Source organism: Bactrocera dorsalis, chromosome 1 (assembly GCF_023373825.1).
Source record: "Bactrocera dorsalis isolate Fly_Bdor chromosome 1, ASM2337382v1, whole genome shotgun sequence".
NCBI classification, from domain to species: domain Eukaryota; kingdom Metazoa; phylum Arthropoda; class Insecta; order Diptera; family Tephritidae; genus Bactrocera; species Bactrocera dorsalis.
Genome location: NC_064303.1, coordinates 79285966 through 79309319, shown reverse-complemented (window position 1 = coordinate 79309319; position 23354 = coordinate 79285966). Strand labels below are relative to the sequence as shown.

Below are 23354 nucleotides of genomic sequence, written 5' to 3'. Positions count from 1 at the left end.
ACTACTGTACGATACGAGTGACGGCCCACAAAGTAAGGAAATAACCTCTGGAGCAGCGCAGGGATCAATACTTTGACCAGACCTATGGAATGCCAGCTACGATGGAATTTTAAACGTTGAAATGCCTGACGATTGCTACTAGGAAACATATCCCGCTGGAGGTAAACATGCAAGTTCATTCAGAAACTATTAAAATGACGAAACCTCTAAAATACCTAGGAATAAGAATGGACAACAAATTGACGTACTGGGCTCAAATCCAACATGCTGCAAAGTCAGCCAATATAACGATGGCGCTATCAAGACTCATGGCAAACACCGGAGGCCCACTTGCAAGTAGAAGGAAATTGCTTATGGACACAACACAGTCAGTGCTACTATACGGTAGCGAAATATGGGCCGATACATTAAATGCAGAACATAGACGAAAAGTGCTTGCTAAAGTGCAGAGGACAGCAGCCCTGAGAGTCGCCTCGGCGTACCGCACTGTATCCGAATCCGCAGTGCTAGTGATAAGCGGCGTCATCCCAATAGACCTTCTCATCCCTCCTTCCTCAAAGGAGAGAAGACAACTATGGCTATGGAAGAAAGACGGAATGGAAATACACATGGCCACAAGACAACAGGCGATGAAGCAAACTCTTGAGTTCTGGCAAGATCGGTGGACAAGGGAGAGCAAAGGAGGATGGACGGCCAAACTGATTAAAGAAATAGAGAAGTGGCACAGTAGAAAACACGGCGAGGTTAATTACTATATAACACAGATGCTGTCCGGGCACGGGTATTTCCGAAAATACCTATACAACATGGGAAAAGCAAAAAGCCCAGCTTGTATTTATGGAGACGAACCACTAGACGATGCAAACCATACCATTTTCAAGTGCCACTGGTGGAAAGAAGCCCGAAGGACTGTACAAAACAAACTCGGAGAAGTAAGTGCGGAAAATCTCGTAGAAAAAATGATATCTAGCAGCGAAAACTGGAAAATAATTGCCTTGTACGTGGAACATGTTCTACGCACTAAAAAAAGGGACATGGACGCGGACTCCGATTACTAAAATAAAATATTTGTTAAACTTTTTATTATTTGTCTTAGATTTTATAAATTTATAGTAATTATAAATAAACTTAAAATTGTTAGGAAATTTTACAGTTATTACCCACAGTGCAACTTCCCATATATGCGCGCGCTCTCATTTGTAAATATGGAGTGGTATAATACGTTGCTCTCACTTCCCTCTTCATGTTTGCCCGCGATGATCCCACATATAGCCCTCAAAATGTGTACTCGTGTCCGAACGGGCAAAATGCTACAGAGAGCTAATATGCCCACGCCTGCTCTAGAGTGCTCGACACGGTATTATGTAGTGATGACCGATTTTTATTATCATTTTTATTCCGATCACAACTAAAACGACTTAAGTATGAAATTATTTGTACTCTATATTTATTTTTTAAATTCATCACATAATCTTTGAATTTTATATTACATTATACAACTACCTTAAAATAAAAAAAAAATGTTTGCTTAAATTTATTTCCGATGTTTTGTAAAAAAATTTCGTTTTAAATAATTACATATTATATACATACATATATAATATTATGGCACAATTCCGATTTTTTTGCCGACGCAATTTGAGGGTACCGTTGGAAAGAGGAGTTTAGGAGATATTCGACCTTCTTCTTCTTCTTTACTGGCGTAGACACCGCTTACGCGATTATAGCCGAGTCAACAACAGCGCGCCAATCGTTTCTTCTCTTCGCTACGTGGCGCCAATTGGATATTCCAAGCGAGGCCAGGTCCTTCTCCACTTGGTCCTTCCACCGGAGTGGAGGTCTTCCTCTTCCTCTGCTTCCCGCGGCGGGTACTGCGTCGAATACTTTCAGAGCTGGAGTGTTTTCATCCATCCGGACAACATGACCTAGCCAGCGTAGCCGCTGTCTTTTAATTCGCTGAACTATGTCGATGTCGTCGTATATCTCGTACAGCTCATCGTTCCATCGGATGCGGTATTCGCCGTGGCCAACGCGCAAAGGACCATAAATCTTCCGCAGAACTTTTCTCTCGAAAACTCGCAACGTCGACTCATCGGTTGTTGTCATCGTCCAAGCCTCTGCACCATATAGCAGGACGGGAATTATGAGCGACTTATAGAGTTTGGTTTTTGTTCGTCGAGAGAGGACTTTACTTTTCAATTGCCTACTCAGTCCGAAGTAGCACCTGTTGGCAAGAGTAATCCTGCGTTGGATTTCTAGGCTGACATTGTTGGTGGTGTTAATGCTGGTTCCTAAATAGACGAAATTATCTACAACTTCAAAGTTATGACTGTCAACAGTGACGTGAGTGCCAAGTCGCGAGTGCGACGACTGTTTGTTTGATGACAGGAGATATTTCGTCTTGCCCTCGTTCACTGCCAGACCCATTTGCGTTGCTTCCTTGTTCAGTCTGGAGAAAGCAGAACTAACGGCGCGGGTGTTGAGACCGATGATATCAATATCATCGGCATACGCCAGCAGCTGTACACTCTTATAAAAGATTGTACCTGCTCGGTTCAGTTCTGCAGCTCTAATAATTTTCTCCAGCAGCAGATTGAAAAAGTCGCACGATAGGGAGTCGCCTTGTCTGAAACCTCGTTTGGTATCGAACGGCTCGGAGAGGTCCTTCCCGATCCTGACGGAGCTTTTGGTCCCGCTCAACGTCAGTTTACACAGCCGTATTAGTTTTGCGGGGATACCAAATTCAGACATTGCGGCATAAAGGCAGCTCCTTTTCGTGCTATCGAAAGCAGCTTTGAAATCGACGAATAGGTGGTGAGTGTCGATTCTCCTTTCACGGGTCTTTTCCAAGATTTGGCGCATGGTGAATATCTGGTCGGTTGTGATTTTCCAGGTCTGAAGCCACACTGATAAGGTCCAATCAGTTTGTTGACGGTGGGCTTTAATCTTTCACACAATACGCTCGATAGAACCTTGTACGCGATGTTGAGGAGGCTAATCCCACGGTAGTTGGCGCAGATTGTGGGGTCTCCTTTTTTATGGATTGGGCATAGCACACTTAAATTCCAATCGTTGGGCATGCTCTCATCCGACCATATTTTGCAAAGAAGCTGATGCATGCTCCTTATCAGTTCTTCGCCGCCGTGTTTGAATAGCTCGGCCGGCAATCCGTCTGCCCCTGCCGCTTTGTTGTTCTTCAGGCGGGCAACTGCTATTCGAACTTCGTCATGGTCGGGCAATGGAACGTCTGCTCCATCGTCATCGATTGGGGTATCGGGTTCGCCTTCTCCTGGTGCTATGTGTTCACTGCCATTCAGCAGGCTGGAGAAGTGTTCCCTCCATAATCTAAGTATGCTCTGGGCATCGGTGGCTAGATCACCTTTGGGGGTTCTACAGGAGTATGCTCCGGTCTTGAAACCTTCTGTAAGTCGCCGCATTTTTTCGTAGAATTTTCGAGCATTACCCCTGTCGGCCAGCTTATCAAGCTGTTCGTACTCACGCATTTCGGCCTCTTTCTTCTTCTGTCTGCAAATGCGTCTCGCTTCCCTCTTCAACTCTCGGTATCTATCCCATCCCGCACGTGTTGTGGTCGATCGTAACGTTGCGAGGTAGGCAGCCTGTTTTCTCTCCGCTGCGACACGGCACTCCTCATCGTACCAGCTGTTCTTTTGCACTTTCCGAAAACCAATGGTTTCGGTTGCAGCTGTACGTAAGGAGTTTGAAATGCCGTCCCACAGTTCCCTTATACCGAGTTGTTGACGAGTGCTCTCAGAGAGCAGGAGTGCAAGCCGAGTAGAAAATCGTTCGGCTGTCTGTTGTGATTGCAGCTTCTCGACGTCGAACCTTCCTTGTGTTTGTTGGCGTGCGTTTTTTGCTGCACAGAGGCGGGTGCGAATCTTGGCTGCAACAAGATAGTGGTCCGAGTCGATGTTAGGACCTCGGAGCGCACGCACATCTAAAACACTGGAGACGTGTCTTCCGTCTATCACAACATGATCGATCTGGTTGGTGGTTTTTCGATCCGGAGACAGCCAGGTAGCTTGATGTATCTTCTTATGCTGGAATCTAGTACTACAGATAACCATATTTCGGGCCCCGGCGAAGTCGATCAGCCTCAACCCATTTGGGGATGTTTCCTCGTGGAGGCTGAATTTACCGACCGTAGTGCCAAAGATACCTTCTTTGCCCATCCTGGCGTTGAAGTCGCCAAGCACGATTTTGACATCGTGGCGGGGGCATCTCTCATAAGTGCGCTCCAAGCACTCATAAAAAGCATCTTTGGTCACATCGTCCTTCTCTTCCGTCGGGGCGTGGGCGCAAATCAGCGATATGTTGAAGAACCTCGCTTTGATGCGGATTGTGGCTAGACGTTCATTCTCCGGAGTGAATGATAGTACTCGGCGACGGAGTCTCTCTCCCACCACGAATCCAACACCAAACTTGCGCTCCTTTATATGGCCACTGTAGTAAATGTCACAAGGACCTACTCGTCTCTGTCCTTGTCCCGTCCATCGCATTTCTTGGACGGCGGTGATGTCAGCCTTTATCTTTACGAGGACATCTACCAGCTGGGCAGCGGCACCTTCCCAATTAAGGGACCGGACATTCCAGGTGCATGCCCTCAAATCATAGTCCTTATTTCGTTTGCCATGGTCGTCATCAAAAGGGGGGTCTCTCATCCGAGGCTGTGTTTGCTTTTTCATTGGGGGTGTTTTTTTACGTGGCGGGTCCCAAACCCAGCGCACAACCCTATGCAGGGGATGTTTCGCCTTCTCACGTTAGCTCGCCTTCAAACGGATGTTCTTAGGCTACCCAGAGGATACTTGGTCAAAGACCGGAAGTCGTGAGCTGCTTGAGTCATATGTAAAAGAATCGTTTCTGGCCACTCCCAAGTGAATGGCGATCAGAGAACTTTCCTCACTTGCGTGAACTTCTACACATGACTCCATCCTCCCGACTCGACCTTAAAGTTCAAAAATTCCCAAAACTCGAACATTTCGAGATGCCATTTAACCAAATTAAGCACACTTTATTCACATTTTTTCTCTTCAAATTAATTAAATTAAACTATAAACTTTTAAATAAATCCACATTTTACACTTTTAGCAGGTGTTTTACCTAAGAAATCTTTATTTTAAAAATTACATTTTACAATCGAAGTGAACACCATTTGTTCAAAATTACGACGAAATGGAGCGCTGCCATATGATGATAAGGCAATTCCCTGAAATTCCTCTTTTTCGCAAAAATTTCTCTATCCATGCATATGGATATTTTCTTTTTTAAATTTATTAAACAAATACGTAATATTATATACATATATGTATATGAATTATACTATATATATTGTCACCTAAAATACAAAATAACGTATTATCAAAAATAAAGGGAAATCGATGACAGATATAATAACCAAAATTTAACCATTATATGTATAACGAAAACTCAAATTTTGTTTCTATATGAGTGCATGCGGTCGAAGGCCGCCAACGCAGAAAGGAGTTCTACGCGAAAGTACTTCAGTCACCCTAATATGATATAAATTTTATATTATCATAGAGTTTTAGTTGTTTGTGTTTCTTCTTCTTCTTCTTCTTTACTGGCGTAGACACCGCTTACGCGATTATAGCCAAGTCAACAACAGCGCGCCAGTCGTTTCTTCTCTTCGCTACGTTTCGCCAATTGGATATTCCAAGCGAGGCCAGGTCCTTCTCCACTTGGTCCTTCCACCGGAGTGGAGGTCTTCCTCTTCCTCTGCTTCCTGCGGCGGGTACTGCGTCGAATACTTTCAGAGCTGGAGTGTTTTCATCCATCCGGACAACATGACCTAGCCATCGTAGCGGCTGTCTTTTAATTCGCGGAACTATGTCAATGTCGTCGCATATCTCGTACAGCTCATCGTTCCATTGAATGCGATATTCGCCGTGGCCAACGCGCAAAGGACCATAAATCTTTCGCAGAACTTTTCTCTCGAAAACTCGCAACGTCGACTCATCAGATGTTGTCATCATCCAAGCCTCTGCACCATATAGCAGGACGGGTGTTATGAGTGCCTCATAGAGTTTGGTTTTTGTTCGTCGAGAGAGGACTTTGCTTCTCCTTTGCCTACTCAGTCCGAAGTAGCACCTGTTGGCCAGTTATCCTGCGTTGGATTTCCAGGCTGACGTTGTTGATGGTGTTAATACTGGTTCCTAAATAGACGAAATTATCTACAACTTCAAAGTTATGACTGTCAACAGTGACGTGAGAGCCAAGTCGCGAGTGCGACGACTGTTTATTTGATGACAGGAGATATTTCGTCTTGCCCTCGTTCACTGCCAGACCCACCGATGATATCAATATCATCGGCATACGCCAGCAGCTGTACACTCTTATGAAAGATTGTACCTGCTCGATTCAGTTCTGCAGCTCTAATAATTTTCTCCAGCAGCAGATTGAAAAAGTCGCACGATAGGGAATCGCCTTGTCTGAAACCTTTTGGTATCGAACGACTCGGAGAGGTTCTTCCCGATTCTGACGGAGCTTTTGGTGTTGCTCAACGTCAGCTTACACAGTCGTATAAGTTTTGCGGGGATACCAAATTCAGACATCGCGGCATAAAGGCAGCTCCTTTTCGTGCTGTCGAAAGCAGCTTTGAAATCGACGAAGAGGTTGTGTGTGTCGATTCTCCTTTCACGGGTCTTTTCCAAGATTTGGCGCATGGTGAATATCTGGTCGGTTGTTGATTTGTCAGGTCTAAAGCTACACTGATAAGGTCCAATCAGTTTGTTGACGGTGTACTTTAATCTTTCACACAATGCGCTCGATAGAACCTTATATGCGATGTTGAGGAGGCTTATCTCACGGTAGTTGGCGCAAATTGTGGGGTCCGTTTTTATGGATTGGGCATAGCACACTTAAATTCCAATCGTGGGCATGCTTTCATCCGACCATATTTTACAAAGAAGCTGATACATGCTCCTTATCAGTTCTTCGCCGCCGTGTTTGAATATGCTCTGGGCATCGGTGACTATATCACCTTGGGGGGTTCTACAAGAGTATGCTCCGGTCTTGAAACCGCCTGTAAGCCGCCGCATTTTTTCGTAGAATTTTCAAGCATTACCCCTGTCGGCCAGCTTATCAAGCTCTTCGCACTCACGCATTTCGGCCTTATTCTTTTTCTGTCTGCAAATGCGTCTCGCTTCCCTTTTCAACTTTCGGTATCTATCCCATCCCGCACGTGTTGTGGTCGATCGTAACGTTGCGAGGTAGGCAGCGTGTTTTCTCTCCGCAGCGACATGGCACTCCTCGTCGTACCAGCTGTTCTTTTGCACTTTCCGAAAACCAATGGTTTCGGTTGCAGCTGTACGTAAGGAGTTTGAAATGCCGTCCCACATTTCCCTTATACTCTTACAGAGTGAAATACAGTGATAAAATCACAGAAAGTGAAATACCGCTCTTCACTACTATCATGTCATTCTTGATTTTGTTTTGTAGTGTGTTACTACCTTTAGGAAATAAAACGACAAAGGGTGTATCTATCGATTCTTTGATGTATAATCTGCTGATACAGAAGAGTGATCGCTTATAAATTGTAACTAAATTGCTGTAAACTATTGATCGCAATACCCTATCTTCCAAAAAATATTTAAAATTAAAGAAGGTAAATATGGGATGTGATGGTGGAACTATACCGCGCCGAGATGAACTTGTGCGCACTGCAAAAAAACCGGAGCAGGTAAATTATGTTATTATGCATTTTGTTTATATTTGTACCAATGTTTTGATTTTCAGAAAGATAAAGATGCTGAACGCGAATTTCGCTGGTTACATTGCGCTCTTACCCAAGAATATTTAAGAGAGCCAATTGTAATGTGCGGTTTTGGACGCTTGTATTCTAAACAAAGTATCATTGAACAATTGTTAGAAAAAGAAAAGAAGCCTGAATCTATCAAGCATATTCGTACCTTAAAAGATATCAAAACACTTAAGCTTACCCCGAACCCAGCATACACAGCTGAAGATAAAACAGAAGGTTTATTAGATACTCGTCATGCTCCTTACGTATGCAAGTTAATAGGCCTTGAAATGTCAGGAAAATTTAGATTTGTAGCTTTATGGTCTTGTGGATGTGTAATATCGGAGCGTGCTCTTAAGCAAATTAAACGAAATGATAGTGGGGGTAGTGCATGCCCTCTCTGTTTGGAACCTTTCAGTGTTGAAGATGTGGTTGTATTAAATGGGTCCGAAGAAGATTTAGAATTAATGCAAGCAAAAATGGAAATACGTAATATAAAAAGAAAATCTAGTAAAAAAGATAAAAAGTCTCAAAATATTTCGGTTGAATCAAATGTTGGTAAATTATCAAATGAGAAAACCTTTAGCGATGAAAAAACACAAGATTTTGAAAAAGGACAGAAATGTAAAAAAATTGAATATCTCAACGACAGCACTCCCTCTACAAGCAAATCTTCAACAATTGGGTCAAAAAAACTAAAGCGGTCGGTTGTGGCTGAAAATGCATTAGAAGATCCCGAGTTAAAGCGTTTAAAGAATGACTATAGTGTTGCTAAAGATCCAAAAGCCAGCGATGTATATAAATCATTGTTTACTACACATAAAAGCGAAAAGGAACAATCACGAGCGCACTGGGTCACATACAATCCATTCTACAATTAGTGGTTAAAATCTAGTAACAAAGAATTAAATAAGTTCCGGGTCCGATTCCGATGACTTCGGAGGGTAAAAAACGAATTTCGGAATGAATGGCGTATGTACTGATAGAGGAGCTTTTCCAGAGGAGGAATATTCAAAAATTATGTTGCTAACACTTATATTTTTTAAAATATTCCCGATTAAAAATTCAAAAATTTGTATTAATAACACATGGTAATTCTCGATGTTTCACTAAATATTGTTTTATTACACTTTGTGTATTTAAATATACATTTTAAACATTGAAATAAGTTCACATTTATAAGGTATACGAGCGTTCCCACATCTTAAACACTAATTATGAAGGATTTTTAACGAGAGCGCTTTCTTTGTTTGCATTTTTGCGTGATTCTTTTTTCTAAATTAACTATACTAAAAAATTCTTCCAACGTTTTTAAGTTATAATTGAGTTGTGAACACTTTTTCCATATATGTAAAATAATATGTGATTTATATTTAATAAACACAAAAAAGTAAAACTCTATGATAATATAAAATGTACATATATCATGTAGTATACAATTTTTATATAGGTTTATATTATATTGTCATGTAGCTCTAAAAAAATAATTATTCTTGAGGAGACTGAAGCACTTCCGGGTAGTACTCTTTTCGGCGTTGGCGGCCTTTGGACGCGCTCTAAAAAATTATCCTGGAGGAGCCAATACCTGGGGTAAAGTACTTTTGCGTAGTACTCCTTTAAAAAATAATCCTAATCGAGGAATTACCCGGGGTAACCCAAGTATTAAAGGGGCACATCTAGTGTGACAGCGTAAAAAAAAGGCATTTTTTGGGATGAAAAAAAACGAGTCAATCAATCGTTTTAAAATCTTGAAGGTATATTTATACATGTCTTAAGAGTACACAAAAACATTTTTGAAAGAAAATATTAAATATTTTTTAAATGACAAGCGATCTCCGGCGGCGCCAAAAAAAAGGTCCTCCACTGCTGCCATGATTGCAGCCTTCTCTGTTGATAAAACCTAAAAACAAATTCTCGTTAAACTAAAACATATTGTCTGTACGGTGACCCATGGGCTAATAAAAAAATCAAAAATTGACAAAATGGCGGCATGTTGAAAAATAGTTAAATTTCACCCAAAATTATGGTCGTTTTTGGCCTGCCAAAATTCGATTTTTGATTAGATCAAAAAATTGGAGGGTCATCGTATGGAGAACTATATAGAGAAAATGCAAAAAAAAATTGATAGCGATCGGATCATGTGTCTCCGAGTAATCACTGCAGCAAATTCGAAAAATGCTATTTCGAGAAAAACGCGTTTAAAGATATCCAATGCAACTATCTAACTGTCGAGCGGCTACTCCTTTAAATAGCTGTAACTCAAAAACTGTTTCAGATATCGATTTGAAATTTTAGTATGTTATTTTTAAAGGTATAACCTATCTAAATGTGAAAAAAAATCGATTTTTTGAATATTTCATACTAGGTGTGCCCCTTAATTACGTAATATTATTATATTATTTCTTATTTGTTTATTAAATTTAATTAAGAAAATATCCATATGCATGGAAAGATGTTTATACTCATTTTAATTTACCTATAACCCGATATATTTTTTAATCAGGAGGACTTCCTCTTCCCAACGGTACCTTCAGATCGCGACGCCAAAGAAATTATAATTGTGCCAAGTTTCGTATATACTTAACAACTTTATTTTTTCAAACCTTGTTAAGTTTACAACTTTCGATTCATAATAATATATAAGCAATACTGAAAAGCCACAGGTCAAAAATGTCAGCCGAGGAGTCCATATACGTAAAAGATTCTTAACCTAAAAACGTAACACTAATATAATAAAATCCTTCATTCCTCTGTTTCCACTTCTTCTTCGGCACCGTAATCATCAAACGAATTATGGTCGAAATTTTGTTTAACAGTTTCCATGTTGCCATTTCCATTATACTCGTTATCTCCAATACTTTCAAAATTACGAGGTCTTGCTAATTCCCCATCGCTCTTCCTAATATCGATATCCATAGCAATTTGCGGCAATACATTGCTGGTGCGCATAATTAATTGTAATTGTTGTATATATTGTTGCTCCTGTAAACGGCGCTCCTCTTCGCCCACATAATCAGAAGACTTTCGAATTTGTTTTGTACTGCTGTGTTCAGTATCTTTTAACAACACAGCATGCTTCTGTGTGACATGTAGTGCTAATGATCTTACGTCTTTATGCAATGCTCCGCAAACAATACAAACTAGCGTGTCCTCCGAAGGCACAATACCAACTGATAATTGAACATCATTCGCAACATTCATGGCTATGTCGTTTTGTTCAGCTGTAAGATGAGCCTGGATGTGTTTGTTTAGATAGGTTTGCCTATAGGATTTACCGCAGATATGACAAGGGTATGACTTTTCACCAGAATGAATTTTCATATGAACACTGAGACTAGATGCTTGCGTAAATGCTTTTTCACAGAGTTTGCATTGAAAAGGGCGTTCACCAGTGTGAATACGCATATGAATTCCAAGACTCCCTGATTGCGTAAAAGAACGATCACAAATAGAGCAAGTAAAAGGTTTTTCACCCATGTGACATTTCATATGCTGCACTAACTCCGATGATGTTCGGAAAGCCGCATGACAAATGGAACACTGATACACAAGTTGTTGCGTGTGCATTTGTAAATGTTTCTCGAGTAAGTCTTCTTGTTTAAAAGATTTATCACATTCAGGACAATTGAAAACTTCAGTGTCATCATGTGATTTGAGATGTAATACGAGCGAGCTTGAGTTAATAAAACCTATAAAAAATAAATTAGGAAATCAATATATGTAGTAAAGGGGATGCCATGAAAAAAACACTACCTTTGTCGCATAAATAACACTGATGTGGCTTTCGTATGGAATGAGAACGCACGTGCACCATTAGGCTGCTTGATTGTGTGAAAGCCTGTCGTGAAAATTTTTTTATTAACAATAATTCATTAAAAAAATTTTCTTATTTACCTTTGGACATAATTCGCACTTATACGGTTTCTCACCACTATGAATTCTAATGTGAGTATTCAAACTGCCGATGTGTGTAAAGGTCTTTTCACAGATTGCACACTGAAATGGTTTGTTTGTAATATGGCATCGCACATGTTTCGAAAGGTCCCCGGCGTTTTGAAATGAGGCTTCGCAATGTGCACATTGAAAACATTTTTGGTCTCCATTTGTTAAAGCAGCAAGTTGTGCATTTTGTGCTGCGCTGCGTCTTCCCCTCCCTGGCTTGGAGAGAACGGGTATTATAGACATATTAGTTAAGCATTCATCGCTAATATTCTTCGTCAATGGCTTAAGTAATATGATCGAAGTAGATTCACGAGGATCCGCAGTCTTTAATTTAATCATTGGATACGCAGACTCACTAGTTGTACAGAAAGAATTTGTGGACTCATTTCCAACAATCTCTTCATAAATAGCGGGTGGCACTGTGTTGGTACTTACTGAAGTCATACGTGTGTAATCTTCGTCTTGACCTTGATGGTTGTTCAAACTCGTATCTATAGTTACCGAATTGGAATTGGAAACGCTAACAGTAGTTGAGCTACTGCTTGAAGTTTGAGAAGAACTGCTGGTCGAATCATCGTCTGAATCCGAATCGCTATCCGAATCATCATCACCATCATCGCCCTCCATATCAACTATTTCGCAAACTGGTTCAAGTACCCAACTATAATCTTGATCATCATCAGATGCGGTTTTACTCTCTTCGTCGCTTTCTAATGGTTGTGGATGTTGATTGTTCATATGTTGATATAACATATATGGATTTATAAAGTATGCAGGGCAGCACATACAATGAAATGTTAAATCCGGTTGCAGAGAATTCGTATCTGATTTCGACGCAGTAGAAACAGTTAGATCTTTCAAAGCGGGTATAATAGGCGTTATTGTGAGAGGAAGATTCATATTTGCCATATTGAATGAATTTAACTGAACTGTCATTTTGTTATATGACCTTCCTTTGCAATATATATATGTTGAAATTTTATTTTAAGGCTGAAATTATAACCGAGAATGATGAATATATTAATTAATTTTAATAAAGATTTTTACCTTTTGTTTGAACTTTTATAATTTAATTTTGCTCCTAAGTGCTTGCTAGGATTGTTACTTTCGTACGACCGTATCCCTCAATATCATTAATACACTGAATTTAGATGTAAAATCTTCAAAATACATTTTTTCCGGTTCTTTAGTTTCATACATAAGTTTTCACTACTTGGCTGTTTTACTGGCTCGTAACAATTAATTTACATATATAAAGACCCGAAATTATTAATGAAATTAAATCGGAAAAGATTTTTTTAATTTGTGTTTCATATTTAAAAAATACTTGTTTGCTATTATAAAGCGTCAGCTCCTTAAATGCACGCCATAATTGTTGATTTTTGTTTTAATACCAAATCACTTACAGCGTTACAAATGGTTAAGGTATACACAGACCATGGATAATATGATACGAAACTCTCGCATTGGCTCGCATTTTTCCCTCAAACGCGTTCCCTGATTATTTGACAGCCAAGGAGATCAGGGAATTTTTGACAGTTGATTTCAGAAAAGGCGGGATGCCAGAAGAAAAGCGCTATAATTACTTGACGAAATTAGTGTGAAATGAAATTTCATTGAACTGTGCGAACATATTTTGGCAAAATAAATGTTTATGTAAATTAATTAATGATTTTGCATTTATATATTGTTACGATTTTACTGCTTGCTAGTTTACTTTGTTATACTAGGGGTATTCTCTTGCTCTTGCAAGATTGCAGATTGCAAAAATACTACACCGAAATATACAAGAGCACGAGAGCACCTATTGCAGAATCTAGTGATATGTGAGCGACTGATTCAGTCAATTTATTGTAAATGACTATTGTGCATGGCTATTGTGAATTGGCGCACCTTCTGCATACATTTTTAACAAAAAAAACTGTAACAAATCTTTGTAATTTAAATAAAAATTATAAAATCTACTTAAAACTTACCTTCCTCAACAATTTAACGTCAAAATATGACTTTACGTAAAATGGCAACTACAACAGGGTTGCAATTTTATTTTTGCGTGTCATTGCACGCTAATATACACGGGTTTTGGTCTGACATATTTCACAGCCCTTGCAAATATTTTTCTGCGTGTGGTTGTTGTTGTGCCGTTGTAAATTTGCAATGCTTGCACCGTGCACCGGGTTTTGCAAGAGCAAGAGAATACCCCTATTATGTTCAGACCGACACTTAATCACACGATTTCGGCTGTTGAATGGATTATCCCACTAATCTTAAAAATTTATCAAGATTTCGCCATACAAAAATGACAGTTCCAAATCACTTCATTGAAATGATTTGAAACTGATCCACGCTAAATCTGTCCGTGCGACTCTGATTTTGCCCAATCTACTTGTCAGCACTGGAAAACTATTACATTATCACAGCTGATTTCGACACTACAAAGGGGAAAAAATGTAAACAAACAAATTTTTTTTAAAACAATGAATCTAATTTCACCTGAAAATCGACCAAGCAAATGAAAAAATGCATCCATTATTTCTATTATATGGAAAATATTAAAAAAAGACGGCTTTTATTTCAAAATACTATATGACAATCTTTTCTTTTGATAAATATTAAGCGATGTGAATTCTTGAATGACAATAACAGCTGTTTTTTGATCTTTCTAACGGCAGAGAGAACACTGTTGGATTATGAAATGCTTAAATGTAATCTAATCTTTGAAATTTTCGGTCTGAACATAGTATTAGGTTCGTATCTCTGGATTGACAAATAAAATCAACACTGTTTAATTTAATTCAACAACTCTTTATTTCACAACTCGTCTACACTATAGCAGTTTACTCTTAGCACTGATTGATTACGTTGGCGTTGCCACGGCTTATATAGCCACGCACTTCTCGCTGATGCCGACGTGTCCTTCTAGAATATTGCGTCTGGAAATTACCGAAACATAATGCTATACGACGACAGCCGCGGCGCCAGACTCAGCAATTGTTTAAGTAGACAAGCAGACAGTGCGGCGCCAGATGTCTATTGTTTCGCGGCGCCAGATGTCTACAACAAGACAAATGCTATTCCATATACCTACAGCTATTGAGTGACTGGTAGTTGGCACCACATAATTGAAAATTCATTGGTTTTTTTATTTAGATCAATAGTAGGACCTTTGTAGATCATTGTAATACAATTAAAAAATTTTGTAGACCCTTCCTTACTTTTTAATTAATTAAATAAAATAATGATGGGAAGTTAGCACCCCACCCCACTAATTTTCATTTGTAGACCGAAATAATATTAACCAATGGAAAGCAAATCGTTTGTAGATAATAAATACCTTGGTTTCATTCTTTTACACGTAATTATTCATTATATTTTAATTAATTTAAAAAAAGGTCTATGGTATTTCACTATGTATTTCAATCGTACAATGTATACGTGATGCTCCCATACCGTAAAAGTTCAATATCGAAAAAGATAGTGTGGGCACACAGATATGGCAACTCTGTTTTGTCAGTTATTCATTCTCTGTACATTCTTGGAATTTCAATTTCCACTGAATTCCTTTTTCTTAGTTTTGAATTTTTAGAAGCGTCACTCTTTGTCTAGACGCCATTAAGAATAGAAGTGCTTATTAAATAAATATTTGTATCGTTTTAATAATTGTGGTGTTTCACAACGCCACAATAGTAAGTTCGCTCAAAACTGACCGACACTTGTCGAATATATCGATAAAGTAGATTGATTCACATCATTATTGAGGTTTATCAGGCTGGTTTTCGATTTGGAGTTTTGATTAAAGGTAATTGAAATCAATAACTATATAATAAGTGATTTGTTAACGGTAGGAATTTTGAATTGAGCATATTCTCAAAGTTTGGCGACTTTTTAATTTTTTATTACCAATTTTTCGAATAAATTTTCTTTTAGGCTACATCAACAATGGCACCTCATGCTAAAGTAGCTGTTGAGGATGTCGTAGCAGTTATTAAAAAGCATATTGACCATTTTAAAGAGAGAAGTAATTTTCCAATTTCTTCGCATATAATATGGAAAACCATGAGCAAGGAGTTGAAAAATAAATGGACACCATATAAAGTATATGTGAATGTCATTAATAATAGGAGAGAGGTACTTGCTATTGCCTGTGATGAATTGGGAATTCCTTTTCGTGAAGAGGTGAAAAATGTTTCACTTCACAAATCAACGTTCGAAGACTCAGTGACTGATCCCTTTAATGAGTCGTTTGAACTGCATGAGGAAAGTGCGGATTTAGATGAATTCAAAGTGCTCGTCACTGCAGCTGAATGGATGAGCATACAAGGAGATGAAAAAACTTATAATGATGGACGAACTTATACTACTCCCCGTTCAGGTATCAGAGATCAGTAAAAATATTACTCTTTAAACTATTAATGGCTTTTTCAAAATTCAATTATTTTTATGACAATATTAATGCCGAATAATGTTTTGAAAAAACATTGTGATGATATATAATTAATTATTGGAATTATTTATTTCCTGACCTCCCTTAGGTACATGGACAGATGAACTTTTCGAGATCATTCAACGTCAAACTAATCTCCCATGCTGCTTCAATTTCAACAAGCACAAAATTTCACGATCGGGCACAGCTACTCATTATCTGATCGTCACTGGTCACTATGCTAGCAAACAATGCAATAATCCTTTATATTGTTATCTGGATGAAGAACCCGAAGAAGGAGATTTTTTTATGACTATTAGGATTATTGTAGGTAAAATTATTATTTCTAGGTAAAAAATAATCCTTGAATTTTCATTGTAGACCTAATTGTTCTTTAAATACTAATAAATTAATGATATCAATGACAATGTGTCCATCTGCGCATGTGTGGATCAATCCATGGATCAATCTGGCCGTACTTTTCTTCATTTTCGACATTCGTTAAGAAAATTCAAATGAATTAGAATTCATCATTCGATTAATTGATGAAGGTAACTAGTTACACTCTCATGTAATTAGGAAAGAATAGATTTAGGGACAAGCAAATGTGTATCGGAATGTAACATTATTTATAAAAATGTATAAATAAACCGTCTTGAACTTTCACGCAGATATTCGGGGTTGACTATTTCAACAACCTGAATAGTTGGTGTCTTATTTCACTCAGTTATAAAAAAGTTAGCTATGTAATGTAAAGGAGATTCTAAAAATGAGATATTTGAACGTCTTAAAAATTGATATTTCATTCTGATTTGACATTCGCTTGATTTTGGATTTATTTCTCTTTAATTACGTGCGATCGTTAATTACCTTTTAATAAGTGACTTTTCATTGAGTTTTTTTTTAACGGGCATCGCTAATGAGGGTACAAAGTTAATTGTTTTATACCAACTTTGAAATTTTGGTATATTCCATTACGAAAGACAATTTAATTTTGGATTGGAACACTTGTATTTTCTATTTCATATTTTCGTTTAAACCAATTATTTTTCGATAATTTCAACTTGGTTGTTTTAAAAACTATTCATATAGAAGATGCATTTTAAAGTAATTGTTATTTTTTTACATTTTCCTTTGATAATTTTGAATACGTCCTGTCTGACTCTAATAATGGTTAACAGGAGTTAAACCATCTCACATCGTAATAAGAGTTAACATCAATTAACCGTCTTCAACTAAGATTATTAAACTAATATATATTTGGGTTAATCTTGCAGTACGTAAATAAGTCCGGAAGGACGAATTTGTTCACAGCCAACTATTGTTTTATTTACTTTGTGATAACCATCGTACAATAACCAATTTTGTAGCGCTGAACAGTAGGCAACATATCGATCTCCGAGACGACTAATTATTCCAGCTAATCTGTTGGAAAAGAATTGTTAGAATATTATTGTTTGTTAATTAGGAACGAATTGTATGAGATTCGTAGGCGGAATGAAACAATGTAAAATAAAACGTAACTGATAAGACTGAGTTGCGTAAGTAAATTTATATACTCTACCTGTAATTGAATTCTCGGCATATCACTGTAGATATTTCGTCGATCAGGCACATTGAAGATTGAGAGATGTCAATGAAGAGATGAAAATTCGACGAAGTGGTCACTACACATTTTCCTGGACATGATTCCTTTATACATCGAACTTTCTTCAAGTATTTATAGAAATGTAGAGCTTTCTGCAAGTCAATGCATTTTTGGGAACGGTTGAAGAAATTAGGACACAGTACTGCGATATTTTCAACGTATTCTCCGCAAATATTACAGTTATACAGCTTCTGTTCACTGGGTACACTGTCAAAACATGCTTTCCAAACTTTAGCAGATGTCCCACTAGTAGTTAAATCAATTGTCGATATTTCTGAATCGATGCTGGGGCTGATATGATAAATTTGTGTCTCAACGAAAGAAGGTGAGACAAGAACTCGGTGCTCATTTGTTGATTGCAGATTTTCATTATCCACTAGCTGAGCAATTAATTTTAATGTGTCATTTTCGGTGGTGGCATATCTCATTAATGTCAAATAATTGGTATTACATTCAGTTGCATACCATAGTACGTGTATTATCGAATCAAGACAAGAATTTTTCCGGACATGTATCACATCCCCCTTAATCGCAATTGCACTTTGAGAATCACCGTTTTGATGTAGCTTTACTTCACGATCATCACATTTTTTTTCTTTAAAAACATCTGTATAAAAGTTTTTAGTATCGATACAATACAATGAAGAATTTTCTTTATTCCTCCAGTTGTCTCGAGAATTTGTGTCAGGGTCCTCATCTGGGGTAACATAATGGAATTCTTTCTGTGATGAATCAGCTTTGATGGGTCCTGTGAATGTACTATAGTTTTCCTCATTCAGCTGAACATAAACTGCTGCTTCTGGTGTTACTCGTGTGGTAGAATGACAAAATTTAATTTTTGATTGTTGATCATCGTGTAGCTCCCAACGAACCATTCCTCTGAAACAATATGCAGTAAAATGTTCGGATTCGTAGTGAATTACACCTGCCAATCGATAAATTGTGGCGTTTAACTCCAATGTCGTGGGAAACTCCTTCAGTCGACAACGTTTCCCAGATTTGTAGCTCAAATCCGGACGAACGTTCAACTCCACGAACACTTGATTTGAATATACAGTGTTAACACTGCATTGCATTTCACATGATGAATTAATACAAGAGTAGCGTTTATGCTCGTTAAAAGCCTGGAGATCCTTAAGAGCTTCAAATCCATTCGGCTCCCTGAAATTTTTATGGTTAATATATAAAAGTGGTACTGGTACTGTGTATTCACCACAATTGAGGCACGTATAGTGACGTAATGCCGAAGGTTTTGATTGGAAACATTTTTTAACAATAGACGACAAATAATCTTTCAAATCGACGATATAAGATTTCAGTGCTTTGATCACGCCAATACACTCTTTACTTGGAAATAACTCTGTTAGTAATTTCACTCTGTCATTTTCTATGCGTTGAGATGGTCCATTTTTTACAAAATCAGAAACAAACTTCAAGGTTGGATTCTCTGAATTTATCATCTCCTGATTGTAATTTTCGTCGTCCATAGCTGCCGTGCTTAAAATTTGAATAATCGAATCGAAACCACAAGTGTTGATTGCGAAATGATGATTCGTGTTAATCAAAGTAGGCTTTTTCACAAAATTGCCATTACGCAACAGCCAGGATTTATGGGAATGACCAGCGAGATTATTGCGGCGTCCTATATCGGGTTGAGGTTGAGAGTAGACGCCCGTCACGTTTGCAATCAATTTTCTATGCCACTTGCTTCGATTAGTATTATCAGTATCAAAATCCGAGTTCTTCAATGGATCAATCGTCGAAGATTGAAAGCTAATATTCGAGATTAACTCCTCAGGCATTGGGGAGTTATTATCATTGGCAGAATCTTGTGATTCTCCATCATAATTAGCATCTGGAACATCAGAGATATCACCTTCAGGTGACGGGGCTCTTTTGAAATTTAAAGACTCACCCTCTGGACTTCGATTTTTCTTTGCCAGAGGACTCTGGCAAGGGCCTTCGTTTTCGCGAGATACTTTTAATTTCGAATGAATTTCGATTGCACTCGATGAGGCGTCGTCTAGAAGAATTTTAACGAGTTTATCTGCTCTAATTAACCCAGAAAAATTTTTCAATACATGGTTTTTTATATTAGAAAAGTGACCTTCTGAATAACTGGAAGTAGCACGACCTCGTATATATGGCAATGGCACTGCACTCCATAGACAAAATTCTGTTGCTAGGGGCATGAATCTAATTAGGAAATCATTAAAATAGAAAGAATTAGGTTCGCAGCCTTCAATTGATACTTTTTTCGAATCTTCTAAAATTTTTGTTATCCATGCCTTCACACGGCTTTGCTCTTGAAATTGTTTTTCTTCAATACTCTCATCATACAAAGTCTCTTCACCCTGCCACTGCTTATCGTCAACTTTAGTGTTATAGCCATGGTCAGCGATTTTTTTTTCCAATGTTTTCCGACTTTCCAATACAAAAATCCCATTTTTAAGCCTCGTGTCTTGGTGTTCATGCCCAGCAACAATACATGTCAGACGGAAAATATTCTCAAACTCATACAGAGACTGACTGTCAATCATTAGTGAAAAACAGAGCATGAAAAAATGTCTAACTTTGGAAAATTTCATTTGTTGGAAACAAATCCATCGACGCACCATGCTCATCAAATGAGCAACATCTAATCGTATAAACGTAAAAATTTCCGTACGATGTTTGAATTCTTCATGTTCACTGGCTAGTAGAAAACAAGTTTCATTGTAAGTTTTCACAGTTTGAAAATTAAATCCTAAGCATAATCCGTTCATTAATGCCCGGGACGAGTCACAAACTACTTGCTTTGGTTTCAAAGCTCCATTGTCCTGCCAATCTTTAATAAACTTCCAAATTATCCCTGTGTCTTGAGATTCAGTCAGCATATCATGCACAGACCCAATTACGCCGTCATAGTGGATTACAATTGAATACAAAAATATGTGTCCTGACAAAGTCAAAGTTGGCCGTTCTATTTTCCGAACAAGGCTACCAGTCCCATCAACAGATATTGAAGAATAATCCCTCGTTATTTTACGATATTGATTATATGCATGAAGCTGTTGATGTGTGCTGAAGATGACCAAAAATTTATTTGAAATGACATTGTGGATGGATCCTTGGTATTTCCCATATCTCATCATTTCTAAATTTTCCACAACGTTTTTTTTGCCTGCTTCAATTTCGTATAAATTATTGGAAAATTCTTTTTTTGCCTGACGAACAGCTTCTGTTTTCGGAACTTGAGGAGGCAGACGACCACCAAATTTAGTTTTTTCCTTCATTTGTACTTTCATGTAATTCCGGCAGCCTTTGTAAAACGCCTCTTCTCCCACCTTCTTTCGACGTTCACCGCGTAATTGCCGCTTTACGTCCTCATGTTTAGTACTGAGAGTATTTTGTGTCCTAATAGTCATAAAAACATCTCCTTCTTCGGGTTCTTCATCCAGATAACAATATAAAGGATTATTGCATTGTTTGCTAGCACAGTGACCAGTGACGATCAGATAATGAGTAGCTGTGCCCGATCGTGAAATTTTGTGCTTGTCGAAATTGAAGCAGCGTGGGAGATTAGTTTGACGTTGAATGATCTCGAAAAGTTCATCTGTCCATGTACCTAAGGGAGGTCAGGAAATAAATAATTCCAATAATTAATTATATATCATCACAATGTTTTTTCAAAACATCATTCGGCATTAATATATTAATATAATTACAGACGGACAGTCACCTTGATTTCAACTGATCTAGTCATCCGGATCATTTATGTATATACATATATGTGGGGAATGAAACACCACAATTATTAAAATCTAAAACTATTTATTGTAATAACGCTTGTATTCTCGTTGGTGTCTAGACAAAGAGTGACGCTTCTTAAAACTATAAATTAAGAATTCAGTGTAAGCTGAAATTCCAAGAATGTGCAGAGAATGAATAACTGACAAAACAGAGTTGCCATATCTGTGTGCCCACAGTACTCCCCCCAAATAAAGTCCTGGTGGACTTTTTTAAGGTTGAGTTCCTTATTAGATCCTAGTCCGGGTGCTTGGTGCAGTTAGGCTCGTTGATGTATGTAGCGAATTCATATGCTTGGTAAGAGTACGGCTGTGCGGCGTACTGTTGTCACTGGCCAATTGGTATGGTTAAGTGGTTGTTGCGAATTTATTTGCTCGGTGAGAGTATGGCTGTGCGGCGTACTGTTGTCACTGGCCAATTGGTATGGTTAAGTGGTTGTTGTGCAGTTCTCGGTTAGGGCTATGGCGGTTGCATAGGAGCCTAAACGTGCGAGACTGGGTTAGGGTCTATAAGCGACCGATTGGATGTTTGTGCAGTTCTCGGTTAGGACTATGACGGTTGCATAGGAGCCTAAACGTGCGAGACTGAGTTGAGCGCCTTATCCCTGTAGGTTCCGACTTTGCTACCGTTTGCAGCTTGCAGTCGAAAAGAAGTTACTATTTTGAGTTTACGAGAAAGCGGAGTTGCCGAAATCCGTGCCATTGTCGACGAGGAATTTCGTACTCGATGTGCGGTCGTAAATGAATAGTTGGCGATGTGTTTCATAGCGCGTAGCGTAGCGCAGCGGCCGGTTGGCAACCTGCGCGAGGGTTGATTGTGGCGTTGTGCACTTGATAGTGTTGCATGTAGCATGGAGGCGGCGACTGATGCAAAGTGCGTTGAGCCGAATTCACGTTGACATGTACTGCAGTGATTGTAGCGTCGTTTTTGGTTGTGCGTGTTGCATGATGACGGTTTGTAGTACCTGCGACAATTGATATGTGGCCGGAGGTTGTGATATTGGTTGATGAAGAGGTCAGAAGTTGGGTAGTTCGTACATCAGGATATGGAGGAACTGTTGCTAGCAAAATGATGATGATGATTGCTGCTGCTACAAAGTTTGCGGCAGTGGTGGTGGTGGTTGCTGTTGCTGCTGGTAGATAAGCGGTGCTGTACTTATGTGCGTTGCTCCAGCGACAGGTCCTGTTGAAAAGATAGTGATTTAAGTTAAATATATGTAGGTGATGTTGAATTGGCAACTGCAGTTGTAGCGTCCGTTGTTGCTATTACTGCGCTGTTTTTGGGATGGTGCTGTTGCACCTGCGATTGCAGTTGCATTTGTACGTGTTGGTTTTGCTGTTGTTGTTGATGGTTGTAGCCATGTTGTTGCGCTGTACCAGCGAAATGCGGCGACATACAGGTGGCGGTGGCTGTCAAATTGGTCTGATACAAATCGCTGGCGCTAATGTAGTAGGTGGTGGTGGCATCGTTGGCGGCTGACGCCTGAATGATGGCTGGCGAGAGGTCCGTAAGATCGGTACTGGACGCCCATTGGATATCTTGTCCGATGTCGAGACCGTAGGCGTACAGGTGGCGTATTGCGTTGGCCGTTTGTGCCAGGTGCAGTTGCGCGGCCTCGTAAGCGCAACTGGGCGGCAAGGTGATGTAGTGTTGATACACTGTATATTGTACCAACTATGGTGTGCTGTTCAGTCATAGGGGTCACCAATTATGTGGCGTTGTGAAACACCACAATTATTAAAACGATACAAATATTTATTTAATAAGCACTTCTA

The 23354-nt window shown here is 38.8% G+C and overlaps 3 protein-coding genes across 4 annotated transcripts; 1 reads left to right on the top strand and 2 right to left on the bottom strand.

Annotated features, from left to right (window-relative positions):
• The first annotated feature begins 7531 nt into the window (after positions 1 to 7531).
• Positions 7532 to 9195, top strand: LOC105223818 (replication termination factor 2). Of its 2 annotated transcripts, none has more exons than XM_011201677.4 (2): positions 7532 to 7717; positions 7774 to 9195. In XM_011201677.4, exons 1-2 carry the CDS (start codon positions 7649 to 7651, stop codon positions 8656 to 8658), a joined length of 954 nt encoding a protein of 317 aa, XP_011199979.1. In that variant the 5' UTR covers positions 7532 to 7648; the 3' UTR covers positions 8659 to 9195. The 2 variants fall into 2 exon arrangements, with proteins under 2 accessions (XP_011199979.1, XP_049310801.1); XM_049454844.1 differs by having other exon boundaries at positions 7564 to 7717; positions 7778 to 9195.
• A 1150-nt stretch (positions 9196 to 10345) lies between these two features.
• Positions 10346 to 13284, bottom strand: LOC105223806 (zinc finger protein 829). Its single transcript, XM_011201665.3, has 4 exons — positions 12767 to 13284; positions 11672 to 12709; positions 11531 to 11615; positions 10346 to 11466 (listed from the first exon to the last, which is right to left on the bottom strand). The coding sequence occupies exons 2-4, from the start codon at positions 12653 to 12655 to the stop codon at positions 10520 to 10522; spliced, it is 2016 nt and encodes a 671-aa protein (XP_011199967.2). The 5' UTR covers positions 12656 to 12709; positions 12767 to 13284; the 3' UTR covers positions 10346 to 10519.
• Positions 13285 to 17187: 3903 nt separating this feature from the next.
• On the bottom strand, positions 17188 to 19756 carry LOC109580079 (uncharacterized). The gene is made up of 2 exons (XM_049454788.1): positions 17707 to 19756; positions 17188 to 17567 (listed from the first exon to the last, which is right to left on the bottom strand). The coding sequence occupies exons 1-2, from the start codon at positions 19590 to 19592 to the stop codon at positions 17408 to 17410; spliced, it is 2046 nt and encodes a 681-aa protein (XP_049310745.1). The 5' UTR covers positions 19593 to 19756; the 3' UTR covers positions 17188 to 17407.
• Between the last annotated feature and the right edge of the window lie 3598 nt (positions 19757 to 23354).

Excerpts from the sequence above, each read along its gene's own strand:
- LOC105223818 (XM_011201677.4), top strand. The coding sequence starts at position 7,649 with ATGGGATGTGATGGTGGAACTATACCGCGCCGAGATGAACTTGTGCGC. Across the intron at positions 7,718-7,773 it reads CTGCAAAAAAACCGGAGCAG|AAAGATAAAGATGCTGAACG; the intron begins GTAAATTATGTT and ends TTTGATTTTCAG.
- LOC105223806 (XM_011201665.3), bottom strand. The coding sequence starts at position 12,655 with ATGACAGTTCAGTTAAATTCATTCAATATGGCAAATATGAATCTTCCT. Across the intron at positions 11,616-11,671 it reads AGTGCGAATTATGTCCAAAG|GCTTTCACACAATCAAGCAG; the intron begins GTAAATAAGAAA and ends TTTTCACGACAG. Across the intron at positions 11,467-11,530 it reads GTGTTATTTATGCGACAAAG|GTTTTATTAACTCAAGCTCG; the intron begins GTAGTGTTTTTT and ends TATTTTTTATAG.
- LOC109580079 (XM_049454788.1), bottom strand. The coding sequence starts at position 19,592 with ATGCCTGAGGAGTTAATCTCGAATATTAGCTTTCAATCTTCGACGATT. Across the intron at positions 17,568-17,706 it reads TGCCGAGAATTCAATTACAG|ATTAGCTGGAATAATTAGTC; the intron begins GTAGAGTATATA and ends CTTTTCCAACAG.